This window comes from Zootermopsis nevadensis, unplaced genomic scaffold (genome assembly GCF_977971745.1).
Source record: "Zootermopsis nevadensis isolate Lab colony 2312 unplaced genomic scaffold, Znev_1.0 Znev_ptg000009l, whole genome shotgun sequence".
Taxonomy (NCBI): domain Eukaryota; kingdom Metazoa; phylum Arthropoda; class Insecta; order Blattodea; family Termopsidae; genus Zootermopsis; species Zootermopsis nevadensis.
The window spans coordinates 4,020,590-4,040,013 of record NW_028259141.1 but is presented as its reverse complement, the minus strand read 5'-3'; the positions used below and the strand labels follow the sequence as shown (position 1 = coordinate 4,040,013).

The window sequence follows — 19,424 nt, the reverse complement described above, 5'->3', positions numbered from 1 at the left end:
ATTGGTCAAAATGAATAGTCGGGATTCGAAGCAAGGAAACACTTTTCCTCGCCCAGGGGCGATGGGTACAACAGTGCCCGGGCCCCTCAAAAATCGTCTTTAAAATTAAACAAGTTTCTCCGTGGCATCCCAACAATTACTCCATTCACACACAGAAGAAGGCAATGGCAAACCACTTCTGGATCATCTGCCAAGAACGTATATGAACAGGTCCCAGTCCGAGAAAAGGATGGAAGGATCCTGTTCATATGGACCTGTCGTCAGACAGAACACTAAATAATAATAAAAAATAAAATACGACGATAATTTTAAACAAGTTCAAATTAAATTACAAAATTTATTTCAAGCCTCTTTTCATCACCTTTAAATTTATTTCCTTTTACACAGAAAGTATTTAATATTAATAATTGACTTCGTATATTTAGAATGGAATGTAACCAAATTATAACTTGTAGTAATTAAAATTTGTATTTCTTTAACTACAAATAATGTGTAAATATGAAATGCAGTCGTTTTTATAAAATACGAAAACCTGCGCGAGAAAGATTGGAATTCGTAAAGCACACCTGTGACGCAGACGTGCAAAAGTCTCGATTGGCATGCCATAAGGTTCATTTTTCATTTCTTATGCACGCCTGAATGAACCGAATTGAGCGCCTTTTCTCACTGTTGCGCAGCGAAAGCCGATTGTTGCCTGCTATTTATACCAACACAACAAAGCAGACGTAACCTATGACGCAACAGTCAGTAGAGGGAGTGCAATACGGTTTATTCAGGCATGCATAAGGACAGAGAAATGAACCTTATGGCATGCCAGCCGAGATTGTTGCACGTGTTCGTTTTTTATAAGATCACCAGCGTTTCATATTTAGACATTCCTTGTAGTTAAAGAAATACAAATTGGATTACTCCAAGTTATAATTTGTAAGAAATCAAAAATTAATATTAAATATTTCCTGTGTAAAAGGAAATTAATTTAGAAGTAATGAAACGAGGCTTGAAGCAAATTTTGCAATTTAATTTGCACCTGTTTAAATATAACGTCGTGTTATTTTATACTTGTTTAATTTTAAAGACGGCTTTTGAGGGGCCCGGGCGCTGTTGAACCCATCGCCCCTGCGACAGGGAAAATGTTTCCTTCCTTCGAATCCCGATTATTCATTTTGAATAGTGAGAGAACGCAGGAAGGTAAGAACTCTGGAAGAAGTGTCCTGAGTTCGATTTCCTTCAAGGGAGGTTCCTTTGGCTCCGAAACTAAGCGAGACAGAAGAGGGGATCAGAGTTTTTTGCTTCGAAGAGGAGATTTCGGAAACGAAGGCCTCGACACTGAGTTCGAGACCCGACAAAGATGGTTTCTGTTGACGGGAAAGCATCCACGAGAAGAAATCGAAGCCAAGGCAAAATTCTTTCGTTTCGGAGAGGAAATTACGGGGTCTAAGGTCACGGACACGAATACACAGTCCTCGGTTCGAGTCTCTGTTAGGATGTTGGTTTCTGGGGTAATTTTACGGGCGTATTAAACGACGCACGTTTAATGATGAGGCCCATAAGCTACCGGGTGTTTCCGAATTTATCTGCTGATTTTGTGTGGTTATACTAGACCATGCACTTTTATTTATTCATGGTTTATTTAACGACGCAAGTTTTTACCCCCAAAGCTTCCTTCACTGTTTTGAGGTATTTACGGACATTAGCCACGAGGGCTGAGATACACGTAGTTTGATGGGTAAATATGAGCTGCCAATACACTGTACAAATTTGCACAAAATGTGTCCAAAATTGGAATGTGCAGTACAAAATTATTCCACCATACACACACATGACAGCAGCACTGTCGTTTTTCCTGGTAGATTCCAATGAAGTCTGTGGGCCAGACGCTGGTAAGACTCTGAAAGACTTCAGAAACGTCTGACACACACAGGCTCATATATCAGAACTCAAACAGCTCACAAAATGCATTTGATAAAACTACCTACAAATCTGTGCACTGTAACTGTCACAGAAGTGCGGAACATCTTAGGTTGATATAAGTCCTATGCTTCTTGGTTCCTATTTAGTATTTATTGGGTGTGTGATTTATCAAGTCCTTCACAGCCTTACAAGTGCCTTTTGACTTGACCAACTGGACCATTCCCTTGTACGACATTTAGAAGCACAAGCAACTTGCTTTGGTCTCTGGAGTATCAGCGTGCACATAATATCCCTAAATATCGTTTCAAGATTAAACGTCCTAATTCTAGGCAAAACTTCACTGATTATACGGTCAAAAGAATCTGGTAGTCTAAAATGTCAAATTTCGGAAACTGTAAGTAAAGTAGATCATAGTGCCAGTTCACTTTATTGATAGAGCTACCAAAACCGGTTGAACTTCTTTATTTCCCCGAGAGATGGCTCAACGAGTAAGGACCCCCTCTTCTGTTCATAGTACCAAGAGTACTCCATAGAGTGCATTCGCTACCGCACAGTAATATTGATTTTAGTTGGAAAGGTTTTGCCTGCGTGAAAGAACGCTCTATGGAACACAGATTTTAAGACCACGAATGAAATGAGGCAGTGAAACCATTTACGTTACTTTTACGAGCTGCATACGAACCTGTCCCTCTGATCCAGTAACCAAATCAGCCATATTTATTCATTAAATCTGCCATGAACAGAGTGCACTGGAAGCCTTTTTAAAAAGTAATTGGATTTGTGTCAGCCCAGCGGAATTCGGCGTACTAATTCACAATGTTCTTTATTAAACTTTACAAAAAAGAGAAGAGATTCTGGAACGAACTGTGGATTAATATAAGACGCAGAATCGGAGTCAACGCCAGAAAATTCTCTAACTTAACGAAAGTAAAACCACGAAGTACTCAAGACAAAGCTGACAGGTTATCCAAGCGATATTCAGTCCGAATCTCGTTCAAAGACACAATCCCCACCTTGTGGAAGGCAAATTCCTTAGCAGTTCCTAAGATCCATTTTCACATTTACCCTGGCCCATTCACAATTCATAACAAACTTAGCATCCGCCATTTGAAGATGCCTGTGAGATTATTGAAACTCTGTGGTACCATAATCTAAAAAAAAATAGATCCAATTCCTGTCCCCTCTTAAAACACGCCCAAAATATCGGCTTCATCCAATCGCAGTAGACTAACATGTTGGCACCGGCTAACCCCAGCTTCCTGGTTCTTCTCAGTTACTTTATCATTCATAACCATCCTGTCATATTTAAATAATGGATACGCAACATTATCAGTTGATAGAGCGTTGAAGAAACAAGAATAAACACTACCTTACAGGTCACAGTGAACGCCTTCTAACGGGTTTGCCCACCAAACCACGTGCTTTATTCATCCGCCGGTCGAATGCGGTAAATTATATTACCACAAAAATCTTTCCGATATTTGGGTAACCCTACAAATTGTACAGCGCTTTACTTTTGAGACATCTGGTGGCATCCGTGTTAGTCGACAGTAATACAGAATTAAGCTAGGATTTATCAATGGATTTAATGCTCCTGTGCTACGCCTACTGAAAATGCGTTGTTTAATAAATGAAAAATCATTAACTACTATAACCACACAGAATCAGCAGATTAATTTGGAGACACCCGGTAGCTTATGGGCCTCATCATTAAACGTGCGTCGTTTAATACGCCCGTAAAAATGACCCCAGAAACCAACATCGTAACAGAGACTCGAACCGAGGACAGTTTTCGTGCCCGTGACCTTAGACCCCGTAATTTCCTCTCCGAAACGAAAGAATTTTGCCTTGGCTTCGATTTCTTCTCGTGGGTGCTTTCCCGTCAACAGAAACCATCTTTGTCGGGTCTCGAACTCAGTGTCGAGGCCTTCGTTTCCGAAATCTCCTCTTCGAAGCAAAAAACTCTGATCCCTTCTTCTGTCTCGCTTAGTTTCGGAGCCAAAGGAACCGCCCTTGAAGGAAATCGAACTCAGGACACTTCTTCCAGAGTTCTTGCCTTCCTGCGTTCTCTTATTGGTCAAAATGAATAATCGGGAGTCGAAGGGAAAAACATTTTCCCTCGCCCAGGGGCGATGGGCTCAACATTGCCCGGGCCCCTCAAAAATCGAATTTGAAATTGAACAAGTATAAAAAAACACGAAGTTATTTTTAAACAAGTGCAAATTAAACTGCAAAATTTCATTACTTTTAAATTAATTTCCTTTTACACAGAAAATATTTAATATCAATAATCGACTTCTTACATTTATGATGGAATGTCAAAAAATTATAACTTGGAGTAATTCAATTTGTATTTCTTTAACTACAAAGAATGTGTAAATATGAAACGCAGGTGCTCATATAAAATACGAACACGCGCAACAATCTCGGCTGGCGTGTCATAAGGTTCATTTCTCATTCTTATGCACGCCTGAATGAACCGTATTTTACTCCCTCTACTCACTGTTGCGTCACAGGTTATGTAGGTATAAATAGCAGTCCACACCCCCACTACTCTACTGATTTGTATAAAAGCCGATTGTTGGAAACAGGAGTGTGTTGGCGATAGAACGCAGGAGTTCATATAAAAGCAGTGGAGTTGAGCTTTTGTGCTGGTAAAACGTTTTAGAAAATAGAAAGTGCTTATCTTATATAAGAATTATTAAGAAATCTGTGACGTGGACGTCGTGGTCTCTTACAATTGAACAAAGTTTGAGAAATCTGTGACGTGGACGTCGTGGTCTCTTACAATTGAACAAAGTTTGAGAGACATGGAAGGAGGTGAGCTGGCCTTTCTGAAGGCCCACCTCCCTGAAGTGTTCCAACAGGTCCAGAAGCAGATCCTGGACGCCATCGCGGCGGAAAAGCAAAGACAGCGGGCAGCAGTGGCAGCAGCATTAAATACAGCAGCTACGACCGTGGTCGGAGGGCCTACTCGAGCCAACACTGGCAAGAGGAAAGCCAAAGAGTTGGACTTGTCCAATTCGAGCGGTTCGTTGGAACCCGCATCCAGGCGCCCGACGCCCGGGCCACTGTCCGGAGCCCAGTCACCTTCTCTGCCGGCACCGGCAAAAGTTCATCGGCCCGATGGACCGTCGGTAGCAGCAACATCATCCACCGCTTCCATGAGCAGGACAGTGCAGCCCTCAGCCAAGGGACCCGGCTCCCAGCCGGGACCCTCTTCCTCGATGGAGGTGACTGGGGACCTGTCCGGGCCGCTCACTGGTGTGTCATCTGACGCCGCTTCTTCTTCCAACGCTCAAGTGGACAAAACGGCTCCGGGGGAGCGCCGTAACAAAACCCCGGTGTACGTCTCTGGGGTGAAGGACGTACGCAGCTTCCTGCATAGGATTCGCGCGGAGTTGGCCTGCGGGATCGTGGCGCAGATGAAGGGAGACCTTCTGGCTCTTGTGCCTGAGACCGCCGACGGGTTCCGGGCCACCGTCAGGGTCCTGCGGTCCCTCGATGAGGGCGAGGGTGTGAGTTTTCACACATTCTCCCTCCCTGAGGATCGGTGCGTGCGCCTGCTGATTAAAAACCTGGGAGTGCGCATGCCTGAGGCCGAGGTACGCGAGGAGCTGGCCGCCATGCACATTGCTGTGCAGGGGGTCATGCAACTGCGATCGAGGCGCCGGGCCATGGACCAGGACGGTGACCGTCCCCTTACGCCACACTTTATAGTGTCGATAGCACGAGGCCCCGACGTGGCGAAAGTGCGTTCCCTTACTGAGATCTGCGGTCTGCGGGTCAAGGTAGAAACATATGTTGCACCAAAGGGGCCCATGCAGTGTAAACGGTGCCAACGCTTCGGGCACACGCAGCGGAACTGCGGTTATGCACCCAGGTGCGTGGCCTGCGGGGACGCTCACCCATCCGGGTCGTGTGCCACCCCCAAGCAACAACTTAAGTGCTGCAGCTGCGGAGGCAACCACACTGCGAACTATAGAGGTTGCAGTAAGTGGAAGGAAGCCAAGACGGCCGCTGCACAGCGTGCGAAAGGGGATCGCGGCCGAAAGGACGACGTCTCCACGCGCCTGCCAGCGCCCAAATCGGCGCTAGCTAAGCCTTCCCTCGAGCAGGAGAACTTGGGCCCTGGGTGGAACCACGTGGTCCGTGGTGGCCGCGTCGTCAAGGCTGCGGCTATGAAGAACCCCGCCCCAACGCCAACTGGAGCCATTGTACAGACTGAGCGGCAGACTATCCCCAAGGGCGGCCGTGCCAAGCCCGCTCGTCCTGTGGCGCCGGTGGCAAATCCCACAGCACCTGCTCTCAAGAAGACTGACCCCACCCCACCCAAGGGTCAATCACCGCTCCAGGACATCTCAGATATCCTGGAAACCCTCTCACCACGGGTCTGCATTGAGTTGACACGACGTCTCCTCGCCGCGATCCATTCACTCCCCCCCGGGGGGTCTCGTCCGCGAGCCCTCCTCAAAACCGTTCTCCTCTTCATGGCCGACAATGACTGCACGGCCTAGAGGACACGGTAGCAAGGCCTTGCGGCTGGCTTACTGGAACGCCGACGGTGTCCGCGACAGGAAGCTGGAGCTGGAGCAGTTCCTCGGTGACTACGGAGTCGATGTTTGCCTCCTGAACGAGACGCACCTCACGTCGGGTCGGGCCTTGAGGTTCGCGAACTACGTTTGCCACCGTACGGACCGCCCGACGCTAGGGGGTGGCACAGCGATCCTTGTCCGCAGGGGCATTGATCATTACCCTGTGCCGGTATCGGGTCTACAACAACTAGAAGCAACCGCCATTCACCTGGTACTGGCAACCAGGAAAGTCAAGCTAGTGGCGGCATACCTCGCACCCACCCGGCCATGGATAGAGTCGGACCTGACCGAGTGCTTGAGCGGGGGTTTCCCGGTCCTCTTGGCTGGTGACCTCAACGCGAAACACACGGACTGGAATTCTAGCCTTATCTCTACTAGGGGCTCGCTCCTGCGTGATTACGCCAACAGAAATTCCTGCTTCATCTACGGGCCGGATTCTCCAACCACGGCTCCCTACACACACAACGCCACACCTGACGTCCTTGATATTGTCCTCATCAAGGACTTCGTCCTACCGGTGCACCTGACTGTCTGCCCCGCACTCAGCTCAGATCACCTGCCCGTCCTCGTCGACACCACGTGCCGATCGTCCTTTCAAAACCTGCCTGATCGCCCGGACTTCGCGAGAATGGACTGGGCTGCATTCCAGGCTTGCCTCGAAAGCAGACTACCGGGGAACCCCGTGGTAAACGACGAGGAAGAAATTGACAAGTGCGTCGAGGAGCTGACCAGTGCTATCCTGGAAGCCACAGCAGCGTCCGCTCCCAAGCTTCGACCCCGCATTGACAGGCGACCGCTTCTACCCGCTAGTATTCGAGATGAAATACGCCTGAAGAACCGGCTGAGGAGGCGATGGCAGGTCACAAGAGACCCCGCTCTTAAGACCCAGGTCAATCGACTCCAGAGGTCGGTGACCTATCGTCTCAACGAGTGGCGGAACGAACAGTGGAGCGACACGCTCGAATCCTTGGACTGCGAGGACCAGTCGCTTTGGAAAATGACCAAGCGTGTGATGCGAGTCCCCACTCCGTCGCCCCCCTTCTTAGTGATGGGAGGACTGGCTCTCTCGAACCCCGAGAAGGCAGAAGCCCTAGCCGACAGCCTTGAGGTCCAGTTCCAGCCGGTAGACTACCCGTCGGACCTGACTACAATTGACATGGTTAACGAGGCGATGCGAGCATACGAGTATGCCCCTGTAAATGAACCAAAATTAACCAGTCCATCGGAGGTCGCCCAGGCCATCAAGGGACTCAAGCTTGGCAAGGCTCCGGGCCCCAACGGTATACCGAACAGGGTCCTGAAACATCTCCCACGACGCGCGGTAACCTTTCTCACGAAAGTGTTCAACGCGGTCCTTCGCAGGCAACACTTCCCCTCGGCATGGAAACACGCTCGAGTGGTGTCCATACTGAAGCCGGGGAAGGACCCCACGCTACCTTCTTCCTATAGACCCATCAGTCTTCTCGACACGGTCGGCAAACTCTGCGAGAAAATCCTACTAACGAGGGTCCTACACGAGGTCAGTGAACGCGGGCTGCTGCGCGACGAGCAGTTTGGGTTTCGACCCAGACACAGCACATCGTTACAGCTGGCTCGCCTCGTCGAAAGGGTCAACAGAAACCTTGATGAGAAGCGGCTAACCGGCGCGGTTTTCCTGGACGTGGCCAAAGCCTTCGACACAGTCTGGGTCCAAGGCCTCCTATACAAACTGACCGTCCTCAACTTCCCGTCGTACTTGGTAAAAACCATCTCTTCCTACCTCGCTGACCGGACATTCCAGACATCCTTCCAGTCGGCCATGTCCACACGTCGTACCATGCGGGCTGGAGTTGTGCAGGGCGGAATTCTCTCCCCTGTGCTCTTCAGTCTGTATGTCAACGACATACCCACACCGTCCCGCCACGTCGAGTTAGCACAATACGCGGACGACACGGCTCTAGTAGTCACGTCCCGTAGCCCAACGCTTCTCGTCAGGTATCTGGAGACCTACCTCAGTAGACTTGAGCTCTGGCTCAGGGCCTGGAGGATTGCTATCAACGTCTCGAAGAGCACCGCGGTTCTCTTCATTTCCGCGAGAAGACACATCCAACAGCCCCGAGCAGTGCAGTTCCTCGGACAGCCGATCCAATGGGTCAAAACAGCACAGTATCTGGGGGTCACCCTTGACGCCGGGCTTACTTGGTCGGCGCACGTCAACCAAGTGGGAAAGAAGGCAGCGCAACGATTAGGTGTGCTAGGCCCGCTTATCAATAGGAGAAGTGGCCTGTCAATCAGGAACGGTGTACTACTCTATAAGCAGCTCATCCGTCCCATAATGGATTACGCATGCCCGATCTGGAGGTCAGCTGCCCACAGCCACGTCCAGAAGCTGCAAGTTCTGCAATCCAAGTGTCTTCGAATTGTTACTAACGCGCCCTGGTACGTTAGTAACAGGCAAATACATGAGGATCTGGGGGTCCCTTTCTTTGCCGACCACATCAGAGCACTAACTGAGAGGTTTGACTCGAGGTTAGCTGGTGTGGGGAACCCCTTAGTTCGGCAACTCGGAAGACACTCGTGCCGAATGAGGGCTGCCAGAGTTCACCCAAGGGCAACCGAGGGCGACTGATGTTCAGCAGGCCAGCCGAAGCCATCCCCAAAAGACGGCCAAGTCAGCACAACGAGTGGTTAGACTACTCGGCTACCCTGACTGAGGTTTTCCGTGCTTTCCTCAGTTGTAAGGCGAATGCCAGGGTATAACTTAATAGGGGCACGGCCCGCCACCCTTCCCCCCGATCATGGAGGCCATCAGCTGAAGTGATCTTCCCCCCATGCCGCAGAGGCCTTCAGCCGAAACGGCCCCTCCCTCTCTGGGTTCATACCCCAGAGACCCAACCAACCAAATTCCTTCGACAACTTGCCTGACAGGATAACCTCCCATCAGCAGCAACAAATCCCAGTTTGAATGGTCGAGGCTCCCGCCACGACGAAACCCCGTTAGCGTTAGCAAAATTTCCGTTCTTATATTACGACCGTTTACCATTTCCAGCAATGCGTCTTGTGCGCAGGAATGGTTTCACCTAGGTAGGGACGATGCTTGCGCTTGCGCAGGCCTCTGCCCTCAGTTAGCTTCTTTGGTTGGTTTGGTTGGCACTACTCTACTCAGTGGTTGGTTGGCTCTCCTCAGTGTGAAACGTATTTTGGTGTGAGCAGTGAAAATCTTTCCTACAACCTGTTTAATTTGTTATTCAAATCTTGCTGCCTGCGACATGGAGGTCTCCAGCTCTTCACAATGGGTGAGTCAAGGGTTTCCTACTTATTATTAATATTATTATTTCGTTATCTTGAGGGATTTTATGTCATTCTTAAGAATTCAAATGCTAGCAGCAACACACGTTGGCCATCATCAACAAAGTTACTTGAATTCCGGCTAAGCTAAACAGCTGATAGGGACCTATGACTGGGTCACTTGTCACATTCAGACATTGTTAAAGGTTGTTTTCAGTCTTAATTTTTTCGTCTAGAGGAAAGTTATTGTTGAGTGAACAGCTTAATTTCTCAGGATCGTTGTCTTGTATTACAGATTAATCATAAACTGACTTGTATATTGCAATTAAAGCTTTGAAACGTTTCCTAACATGCTAATTTTAAAGGTAAATCATTCATTAAAAGGAAGCCCTCGTTATCTGACACAGCCTTAATTTCTCTTTCTATAAGTGAGGTCTTCTTAATATTTTCTGGCAGAAACGAAAATCGATAGCAGTGCAGCACAAACAGCAAAGGCACATGCGATTTGTGTGTCACTGGGACAACAATTTCATAATAAATATTAACCTCATGAAGTTGCAGAGAATTCTTGGACTATAAAATGACTCATTTTTTGTCTGTCCTCAGGTAAACCCTGCTGAAACAGAAGACACGAGGATCACTTGCTTCTTGATGAACAGGATCAGGATGCTGGCAGCAGAGAGTAAGTGTCGTTTAATTCCGTGCATGCAGTAAGTTGTGGAGTACAGTCAGTATGATGTTTATGTACGTCTTTCTAGATGTTCAGATATGCCCCCCAGACTTCCAGCAACTCTTCATTATTTTAAGTGATTTTGTCAGAAGGAAAACCAAGAAATGTTACATGCATTGCAATTTTGCTTTTTTAATAGTCATTCTCAGACATTTTAAATTTGCTGGACTTCAAAGAATCATTTTCTAGTGAATTATGTACGTTTACTTTGCTCTCTGAGAGTTGAGACCAAGATTAATTTTGTGTCCACGTGTCAGAAGCCATCTTGTACCTTGCGCCTCAGTCACAAGTGACGAGGATGAGGTCTGCCTGATGGTCCCCCAGGGTAGACACCCATCCCTCTTTCGGGAAGACTCAATGAGAGCCAGCTGTTTAACGACGTCTTCGTTAAGAAGAATGTTTTCCGGTGACCAGCATGCAAATCCCAGTTTTAAACACTGCAAATAGCAATCAGTAATGCATTGCGTAAGAGACACTGGTTTTTCCAACAAATGGTTCCCTCAGCTGGAAGTGACTCTTAAACTGAATTAGGACTTTGATCACGGGCAAGAAAAATGCAATTTCAAAATTACAAACTCTTATTACAGTTCATTTTTTTTAACTAAACAAACTCTTTTCTTTTCGTAGTAATACTTAACTCCTGACGCTGTTTCTTGAAATAACGTCACATGAGGAATTTAACAGACCATTTGATGCAGTCGTGAATTGTTACAGACACGGAGCTCAAAAACCAAATCTTGTTCGAGCGCCGGCAAGGGGAGAAACACAAAGTCAGTCTCCGAGCCGTCAGAGAGGAGAAGGAAAAGCTAAGGAAGGAAAGAAATCTGCAGGCTGAGCAGATCAAGGAGCTGCAAGCAGAAAGTATGTTTGTTCTCTTTCTATTTAAGTACTAAGTCAAAGATTACAGGCTGCAAATTGCCTCAGTATGAAATTCTGTTCATTACCATGTTCCTGCATGTCTCATGAGATATCCAGATATTCATTTTGTTCTAGTTACCTTCAATATTTTGTCTTCGCCCTGAGTTGCAGACTAATTTATGTACCCAAAGAAGAAGAGAGTTTGCTCTCATATTTTGACCTCGAGCCTTAGGAGGTGAAAGGCATTAAAGTTTGAAATTATCCATTTCACAAAACATTTCGGTTGCAATCTCTAACCTGAAGAAGGCAACTCCATTGTTAGTCGAAATGTGGGATAATTTTCAACATTATCAGCTGCCACTCTTTACACCTAAGGCCCGCACAATCTTGTTCTAAAACAATGTGTGTCTGCGTTCTGCACTTAAAATGTGAGACAAATTGTACGCCACTACATTAAAAGAGCCATAATTATTTCTGTGTCACTTAACCTTAATTATATATAGCAGATGAAAGGGCAAAGCAGCAGACTGAATTGTTTGGTTACAAACATTCCTCACATTAATCTTCTCTTATTATTTTTTAGACCGTGGTTCTGATTTGGTACGGTCATGTCCCCTTTTCAAAAACCACAAAATTCTTTGTATTTCGGACATTAGTGATGAGGAGCAACTTTGTTTGATTGTACCCACAATTAGATTCCTCAACTTCTGTGTGAACACCGAAGCAGACGCTGGCTTCGTATTGACATGAATTTATTACTTAGACAAGAGTCTCCCAATGCGCAGTCTGCGAGTCCTAAACACTACAAAATCCTATTGGAATTACGTCTTAACTGGCAACACTGTTCTTAATTGTGGATGTGTATTGGCTGTGGTAATGAGATCTTGCCAGTTTTAATGTCACATAAGGACTTTAAATTTTCATGTTCTGAATGAACATATTTCAGGATGGAGTTTATAAATACAGTCTCCGACTACTCTTTACGCTGCATGAGACATGGGTTTCTGGTCTTCGGAAAACCCTCTCGTCTTTTTCCATCTTTACATTCGTAACAGTTTCGAAAGACAAACTTTCTTGTTTGTTAACATATAGTCAAAAGAGGAATTTTACTATCTAAAATAATTATCGATTGTTACAGACTTTGCTGCAACACAACTAATTGAGAAGCTGAAGGCAATCAAGGATGACAAAAATCAGGTACGTTTAAACTTTCTGTTGCATTGTGGGGCATGGCTCAGAGTTATTCTGTGCATTAATGAACGATTCCTTGAAATCATAAATACTAAACAGTAACTGAAAATTGTCAGATATTGGAAAAATGAAGAGGTAAGTGCTTTCTAAGGCGTGTAAATAAAAGTGAGAAGTCAAATCCATTTCCGACTGAATCATTTGTTGAAGAGGAGGAGAAGGATTTCATCTGTAGCTGTCAGAGTGTAGTTTGTAGGACGAAGTATAGCTTAAGGCAGTTACTCGGTGACTCGCGATGTCGATGGGGTCGGACACGAGTACTCTCTGTCAAAAGAGAGGGTACCCAAGGCTTTCACAGATGAAATAGCATAATTTGGATGTATCATCTTTCACTGATGATGCAGTTGTGAACATATAAACTGTGATAGAAAATAATAAAGTGAACAGTTCTATGTCAACTGCAGCAGAAGAAGTGTTGTATTTTTTGTGAGAGGTGATGAACACAACACCTGGAGCCTAATTTCAGTCATGTACTGTTTAGGGCTTTATACATACAGGTCTCTTATTATCTGAGCTGTAGGAAGCATCGAGTAATGTATTAAATGCATGATTAAAGCCAAAAAATGGAAAAATTGTACGTAAAACTGTGATCAAAACAACATTTAAGAGTGAACACTTTTGGTTAATGTTGTGTTGCTTTGGTGTCATTCACAGCAGCCTGCAGCAAGGCCAGCCACTGAAACAAAGAACATCATTGAAATCAAGCTCACTGAGGTAAAACTGTCGAGAGCTGAAAACGCCTGGCGACCTGGGCGAAGGAAGCCGGCGACCAACAACGAGCAGGCTGCCCAGAGTCAGGTATGTTCCTGGCATTCATTTAAGGACAGGATCCTGGAAACAGTCAATAATGCTGTATCTTCCCCAATGCAAGATGGCTGAAAGGAACAGTCCTGCTCTAAGTCTACTCTAACTAACTAGGTGGCTTATTGAAACTGAAGGTTCATCACCAAATTAAGGAACAGGCAAAATTGTAGGTCTATATTTTAATCTTGATGCTCTTAAAGATCAGACATTTCCATCTGAGAAGCTGCAAGCATTTCCGGAATTCGTCTCCTCCTAATTTCCTCATCACTTCTTATTGGAACTTTGCCACACTAAAAAATAAACTTTCTTTTTGCCTACTTTTTGATTTTAGAAGCAATGTTTACCTTTCCAAGTGTTTAATTGCATATAATGAGTATGCATTGTAATTATATTTCTCAATAGACATTGGCTTCTCATGACAACAGACTTCTTCTTCGGTGTAGACAAAACGCGGCTGGACGGCGCATACAGAGCAACTGGCTCTAGGTTTTAATCATCTCTATGAAGGCTTTAAGGAAGTAAAACATGTTTCGCTTTATTTCTGTGTTTGCGTTCTGTCAGATGATGAGAGGGAACTTGATGTTGCAGGAGCTGTTAAAGAAGGCTCGCAGTTTGCTCAACAAACTCACGCCTGACAAGTTCGACAAACTTGTTTCCCAGGTCCAGGCTCTGCCAATTGACAGCAGCGATCGCCTGAAGGGCGTCATCGACCTCATATTTGAAAAGGTGAGGCACCGGTCTTTAGCAGCTGATACATTCAGACAGAGACGTCATATTGATAGAAATTCCCTTCTTTTGTAACTTTGCAGCTCAATTTCTTAAATATTGAAGTTATCCTCAGTGTAGTATTGGAGACGCTAGGGGCAAGTGAAAATTATAATTGTTACTGTTCACTATGATAATAATCTTAAAAAGCAGTAAGCTGATTGTTCTCTCTTTAAATTCACCTCCAAGCTTAGAATTTATCTGCTCTCATCTAAAAATGTTTATCTTATGCAAGAAAATTAAGGCTGTCATGAAATGTGTCTTGCATCTGACTGAGATTTTGAGTTTCTCAGGTTTAAGGGATAAAGATTTACTTTTGTTGAAGCTTCATTTAGGTGGCCATCATTTCATAAATTTAGTTTATGTAACGTATGCTCAACAGAGTTGTTTTTCATAAATATAACATGAGAGCAAAGTGATAATGTTGTGTGTTTTTATGTGCAGGCTGTTGATGAACCAAAGTTCACAGAGATTTATGCACGAATGTGCAAGGTTCTCTCCAGCATAAAAGTTCCGGCAGAGCGTGGGAACAATGGCGAACCAGAGGTGACCTTCAGGAAGTTGCTGCTAGGTCGATGCCGGGCCGAATTTGAAAAGAATTCTGAATCAGGCATAAATCAAGAAGCCACACAGAAAGAGATTGAGGAAACAGCAGACCCAGTAAGTTCTTCTCTAATGTCTTTGTCTACGGTCGTGTGTTATTACGCTTCTGTCCACAGATTGGGAATAGCTCCGTCTGCTTGATCGAATGGAATAGATGTCTCCTCCCTTTTTGCTTGAAGATGAATATCTATCATTTGAAAAATTATTATTCAATATGTTGTTCAGGTTTTAAGACTTCTTGAAAGACAAGAAAGAGACATAATTGATAAAGACTGACTGTAGAACGCACATAAACTTAATTTAAATTATTATGATATAAATGGTACCTCAAGATGAAAAAACATTTTCCTAACTTCTTAGGTTAGTTTAACTTCCTATAATGAGCACTTAATGTACTCATTTTTTTCCAAATGTTGTAAACTCTCATAATAATGGACTCCGGCTGCACTCGACATTTCTCATTAGGTCATGGCGTTCTTTTGGAGGCATAAAGGCAGGGGGCTTCTTGACCGGCTGAGTATCGTGGACACAAACTTTAAAATGCAAACTTACATATGTTGAAAGCTGTGCATTAAAGAAGGGCTCTTACAAGATACCATCAAAAAAGGCGATTTCTAATCTTTTCTACTTATTTTTTCTGCAGGCAAAGAAAACCGAACTACAGCAGGAACTGCGAAGGATACGAATGAAATCCATAGGAAACATCAGGTAACTTACATTTTTCTTTGTGATTTTGAAGCTCTACATTTGATTCATCAGTGACTCTGAAAGTAGTGAACTTAAGCGTTGTGAATTAGGACAAGAGACTGAGAGGAAATTTGAAATGTTAATGGGTTCTTGCCCTCCAGTATGCAAGTGTTCCACAAAATCCAGGACCAATTTCTAAATGTGCTTCATAATGCTGCTGCTTACATGATCACACACTATCATAAAGTCTCCACTTCCTCGGTATTTCTTCTTCTTGGTATTTGCATCGTGAAATGGCACTGATGGCTTACCTCCATACAGAATCAAATGCAAATTACATAAAAATAATTATTTAATTTGAAATTTTCAATATTCGGTCTCAGCTGTTGTATATTTATAAACAGATACAGATTTTTACAGGACCACGTACAGAAATATTATATTTCACCTCAAAAATATATATCACACACAAGACACTGATTAAATTCCATCTATTTAAACAAAAGTTCTCATTATTTTAAGGCACAAATCTTTCTGTACCTTGTAGAGGCAAAGAACCTCATTTCTCTTCTGTTCTTTGGACTTTTACTATTGTCTTAACTCAACCCAAGTGATATATTCTTCACTATGTTACAGGTTTATTGGCGAGCTGCATAAAGCAGAAATGCTCGCCACAAGCACCATGCAGCATTGCATTAAACGTCTCCTTTCCCAAGAAGACGAGCATTCCTTGGAGTGCCTCTGCACACTACTGATGACGGCCGGAAAGGATTTCGAGAGCAAGAGCCAAGTATATTTGTTTTCATTTTGGAATACTTTCAGTTTTAATTTTGCAGTTCTCCTACCGTGTAATTTATTGCCTTCCTTTGGGCTCTATGATGACCACAGGTTTATACGGAAGGTACAATGCAAAAAGCAGTAAGTGTGTCCCTTTGATCTCACTGACTTTCTGGCTTCCATTTTGTAACATGCAAGTCTTCTTAATTGTTATACATTCTTTGCACAAAATCATAGTGAGAAGGCATTATGGGCTGGTCGCACCTTCTCGTCCATCTGTCTTTCCAGTCCATGTGGTGGCGAAATTGGGAACTGTCACAGAAGGTGGATTCGATGCTTGAAAGTGCACATTGTAAAGAACGCGTGAGGATGTTGCATCTATTCTGATATGAAATACCTTTCTGAGCTCGCTGACAATATTCTGAATAGTGTTTCTGTGTGATAAATGATCACCGTGACATGTTCTTCTGAATTTCCTTATACTCTTCTGCACTCTTACACGTTTCATATGAAGACGCCTCATGCCGTGGCTTCAACTTGTCCCCGTCTAGTGCGACGGGAATCTTGCTCAGTATTGGGTTAGACTTTTACTTTTCCTCTCATCACCTCTGCTGAATCATGTCAGAATTCACTCAGTCCTGACAGGACAAAGCAGGAATCTGATCGAAGGGTCATGTCTAGGCTCAGCCACCGAAAATCTCGGTTTATGCCTTAGTTTAGATGAGACACATACTTACGTTTTGTTCGAGACAGCAACCTTCAGCTCTCAATTTAAGTTTACACGCGCCTTCCCACACAGCAAGTTCTATGTGAACTACATGAGTAGTGGCAGAATTTTCTAGTTTTATGTGTCGGCTTATAAGCGTAAGAAGTTAATTATGCCCATGAAATGTGACTTTAAATTTTTGTTTTCTTGCAGGATCTGTCTGAGTTCCTTCATACAATGAAGGAACTAATAAATAAGAAGGCAGTGCTCTCTAGCAGAATAAAGTTTAAGATCGACTACGTCATCGAACTCCGGCAAAGCAACTGGGCTCCAAGGAATGGATGTTAAATACTTTGACTGTTCAAATATCTCAATTGTTTAAATTTTTTAAATAAATAAATTATTTAGTTTTTTTGTTAAATACTTCAGTATTTAAATAGTAAAATACTTTGACTGTTCAAATATCTCAATTGTTTAAATTTTTTAAATAAATAAATTATTTAGTTTTTTTGTTAAATACTTCAGTATTTAAATAGTAAAATAGTTTAGTTCTTTGTAAAATAGTTCAATTGTTTATTTTTTGTTAAATAGTTTAGTATTTAAATAGTTAGACTGTTCATTTTTTTGTTAAATATCTGAATTGTTCACATTTGTTAAATAAATAAATTATTTAGTTTTTTTGTTAAATACTTCAGTATTTAAATAGTGAAATAGTTTAGTTCTTTGTAAAATAGTTCAATTGTTTATTTTTTGTTAAATAGTTAAATTATTTAATGTTTTCTGAATTGTTTCTAATTAATATATTTAAGAATATTAAATAAAAAACATGTTCATAAACTTTCCTGTTATTATTTTAGCAAAGTAATATTTCAACGAACTTGTCGTCCTCAGTGCACTAGTGGTTAATGTCGTCGCCACTGGACCCAAGGTACGCGAGTTCAAACACTGCTGAGTTTGATGGAATTTTAAGGGGTGATAAAAATCCATAGAACAACTTCCTGCGGAAGGGAATTAAAGCCGGCGGTCCCATGCCGTAGATTTATGGCACAAAAAACAATGAACGACATGTTTCCTAAGCAAAACTCCCTGGCCATTTCTCACACAAGTCTCTCCTGATTCCTACTAGTTGGCTATAGCAGACAAAGATAAGGATTGAGTAGAAATAGTGCAGAGGCAGTGGGCTGGTCGCTCACTACTGACAAATGCACACTTCGAAAAGACCAGGAAGACAGAATATCCTATCTGCATTACTATCGAAGAAGCAGTGCAGATATATAAAACTATACACAGACTGAAAGATGACTCTACCGAGTACGGAGCACCATTAAACAAGAAGGAATGGTCTCATCCAGCGGAAAGAATAACTCTTGATGAAGTGAAAGACTTCAATTAACACACTGTGGAAATCTATACAGATGGAAGTAAACACCAGGGAAAGGTGAGCGCTGCCGCTGTTATCTTCAAAAATGGAGAACTAATTCATAGCTTAAAAACAAGTTACCCGATCACTGCTCAAACAATCAAGCTGAGCAGATCGGAATTCTAGAGGCCTTGGATGCAGTAACAACTTTAAGGGAAATCAGCATTGAGGAAAGAATAGTAGCGGCATACACAGATAGTCAAGTTTCTCTCGATCTACTAAAAAACAACTTCAAACATGGCTTTGTAATATCTGAGATAAGAAAGAGATTAAGGAATCTCAAAGATCAAAATTGGACTATTCATTTTGGGTGGATCAAAGCACACATCAGAATTTTCGGTAATGAAATAGCGGACAGATTAGCGAAGGCAGCAGCAGAAGATGGTGGAAATGTAGTACATGCAAAGAAGCCTAAAAGTACAATTATTAAAGAAACAAAGGAGGAAGGGATTATAAAATGGCAAAATGAGTGGAGCGCCACCAATAAAGGAGCAGCGTGCAAGAAATTCTTCCCGTCAGTGCGACAAACAATGAAGCTAAATATTGTAATAAGTCCTGAACTGGCAGCAATGACGACTGGACATGGCAAAAACAAATCATATCTACACAGGTTTGGAATCATTGACGACCCAACATGCTCATGCCTGAAAGCAGCACAAACAGTGGATCACCTCATCTATGACTGCGAAAAACTACAACAACCAAGGCGGAACTTAATAGATGCAATAGTCAGGAATGGTGGCACGTGGCCAGTGTTGCATGAAGAAATTGTTCAGAAATTTTTAGGTCATTTTAATAAATTCATTGAATCCATTGATTATAATGCAGTTTAGCACAGGAACATAGGTGCAAACGGTGGCAATGGATCATGATATTAGAGTTGTATACTCTATTGAAGTGTTTTATATTAATGCATGTAATATTGCAATCTTGTAATGGGGCATGCTGAATAAATGTAAATAAAAAAAGACAGAATACTTTAACTGGGTATCGCAAATACACGAGTGTGTGTACTGAAATATTTAGCAAAAATAGTCTGGTGTAAGGAAACAT

General features: G+C 43.5%; 1 protein-coding gene across 1 annotated transcript; it reads left to right on the top strand.

The window, feature by feature from the left end:
- The first annotated feature begins 9,657 nt into the window (after positions 1–9,657).
- Positions 9,658–17,395, top strand: LOC147874405 (eukaryotic translation initiation factor 4 gamma 3-like). The gene is made up of 9 exons (XM_087345816.1): positions 9,658–9,781; positions 10,380–10,455; positions 11,218–11,364; positions 12,500–12,558; positions 13,264–13,407; positions 14,002–14,139; positions 14,623–14,838; positions 15,425–15,489; positions 16,105–17,395. The coding sequence occupies exons 1-9, from the start codon at positions 9,755–9,757 to the stop codon at positions 16,388–16,390; spliced, it is 1,158 nt and encodes a 385-aa protein (XP_087201942.1). The 5' UTR covers positions 9,658–9,754; the 3' UTR covers positions 16,391–17,395.
- Positions 17,396–19,424: the final 2,029 nt, after the last annotated feature.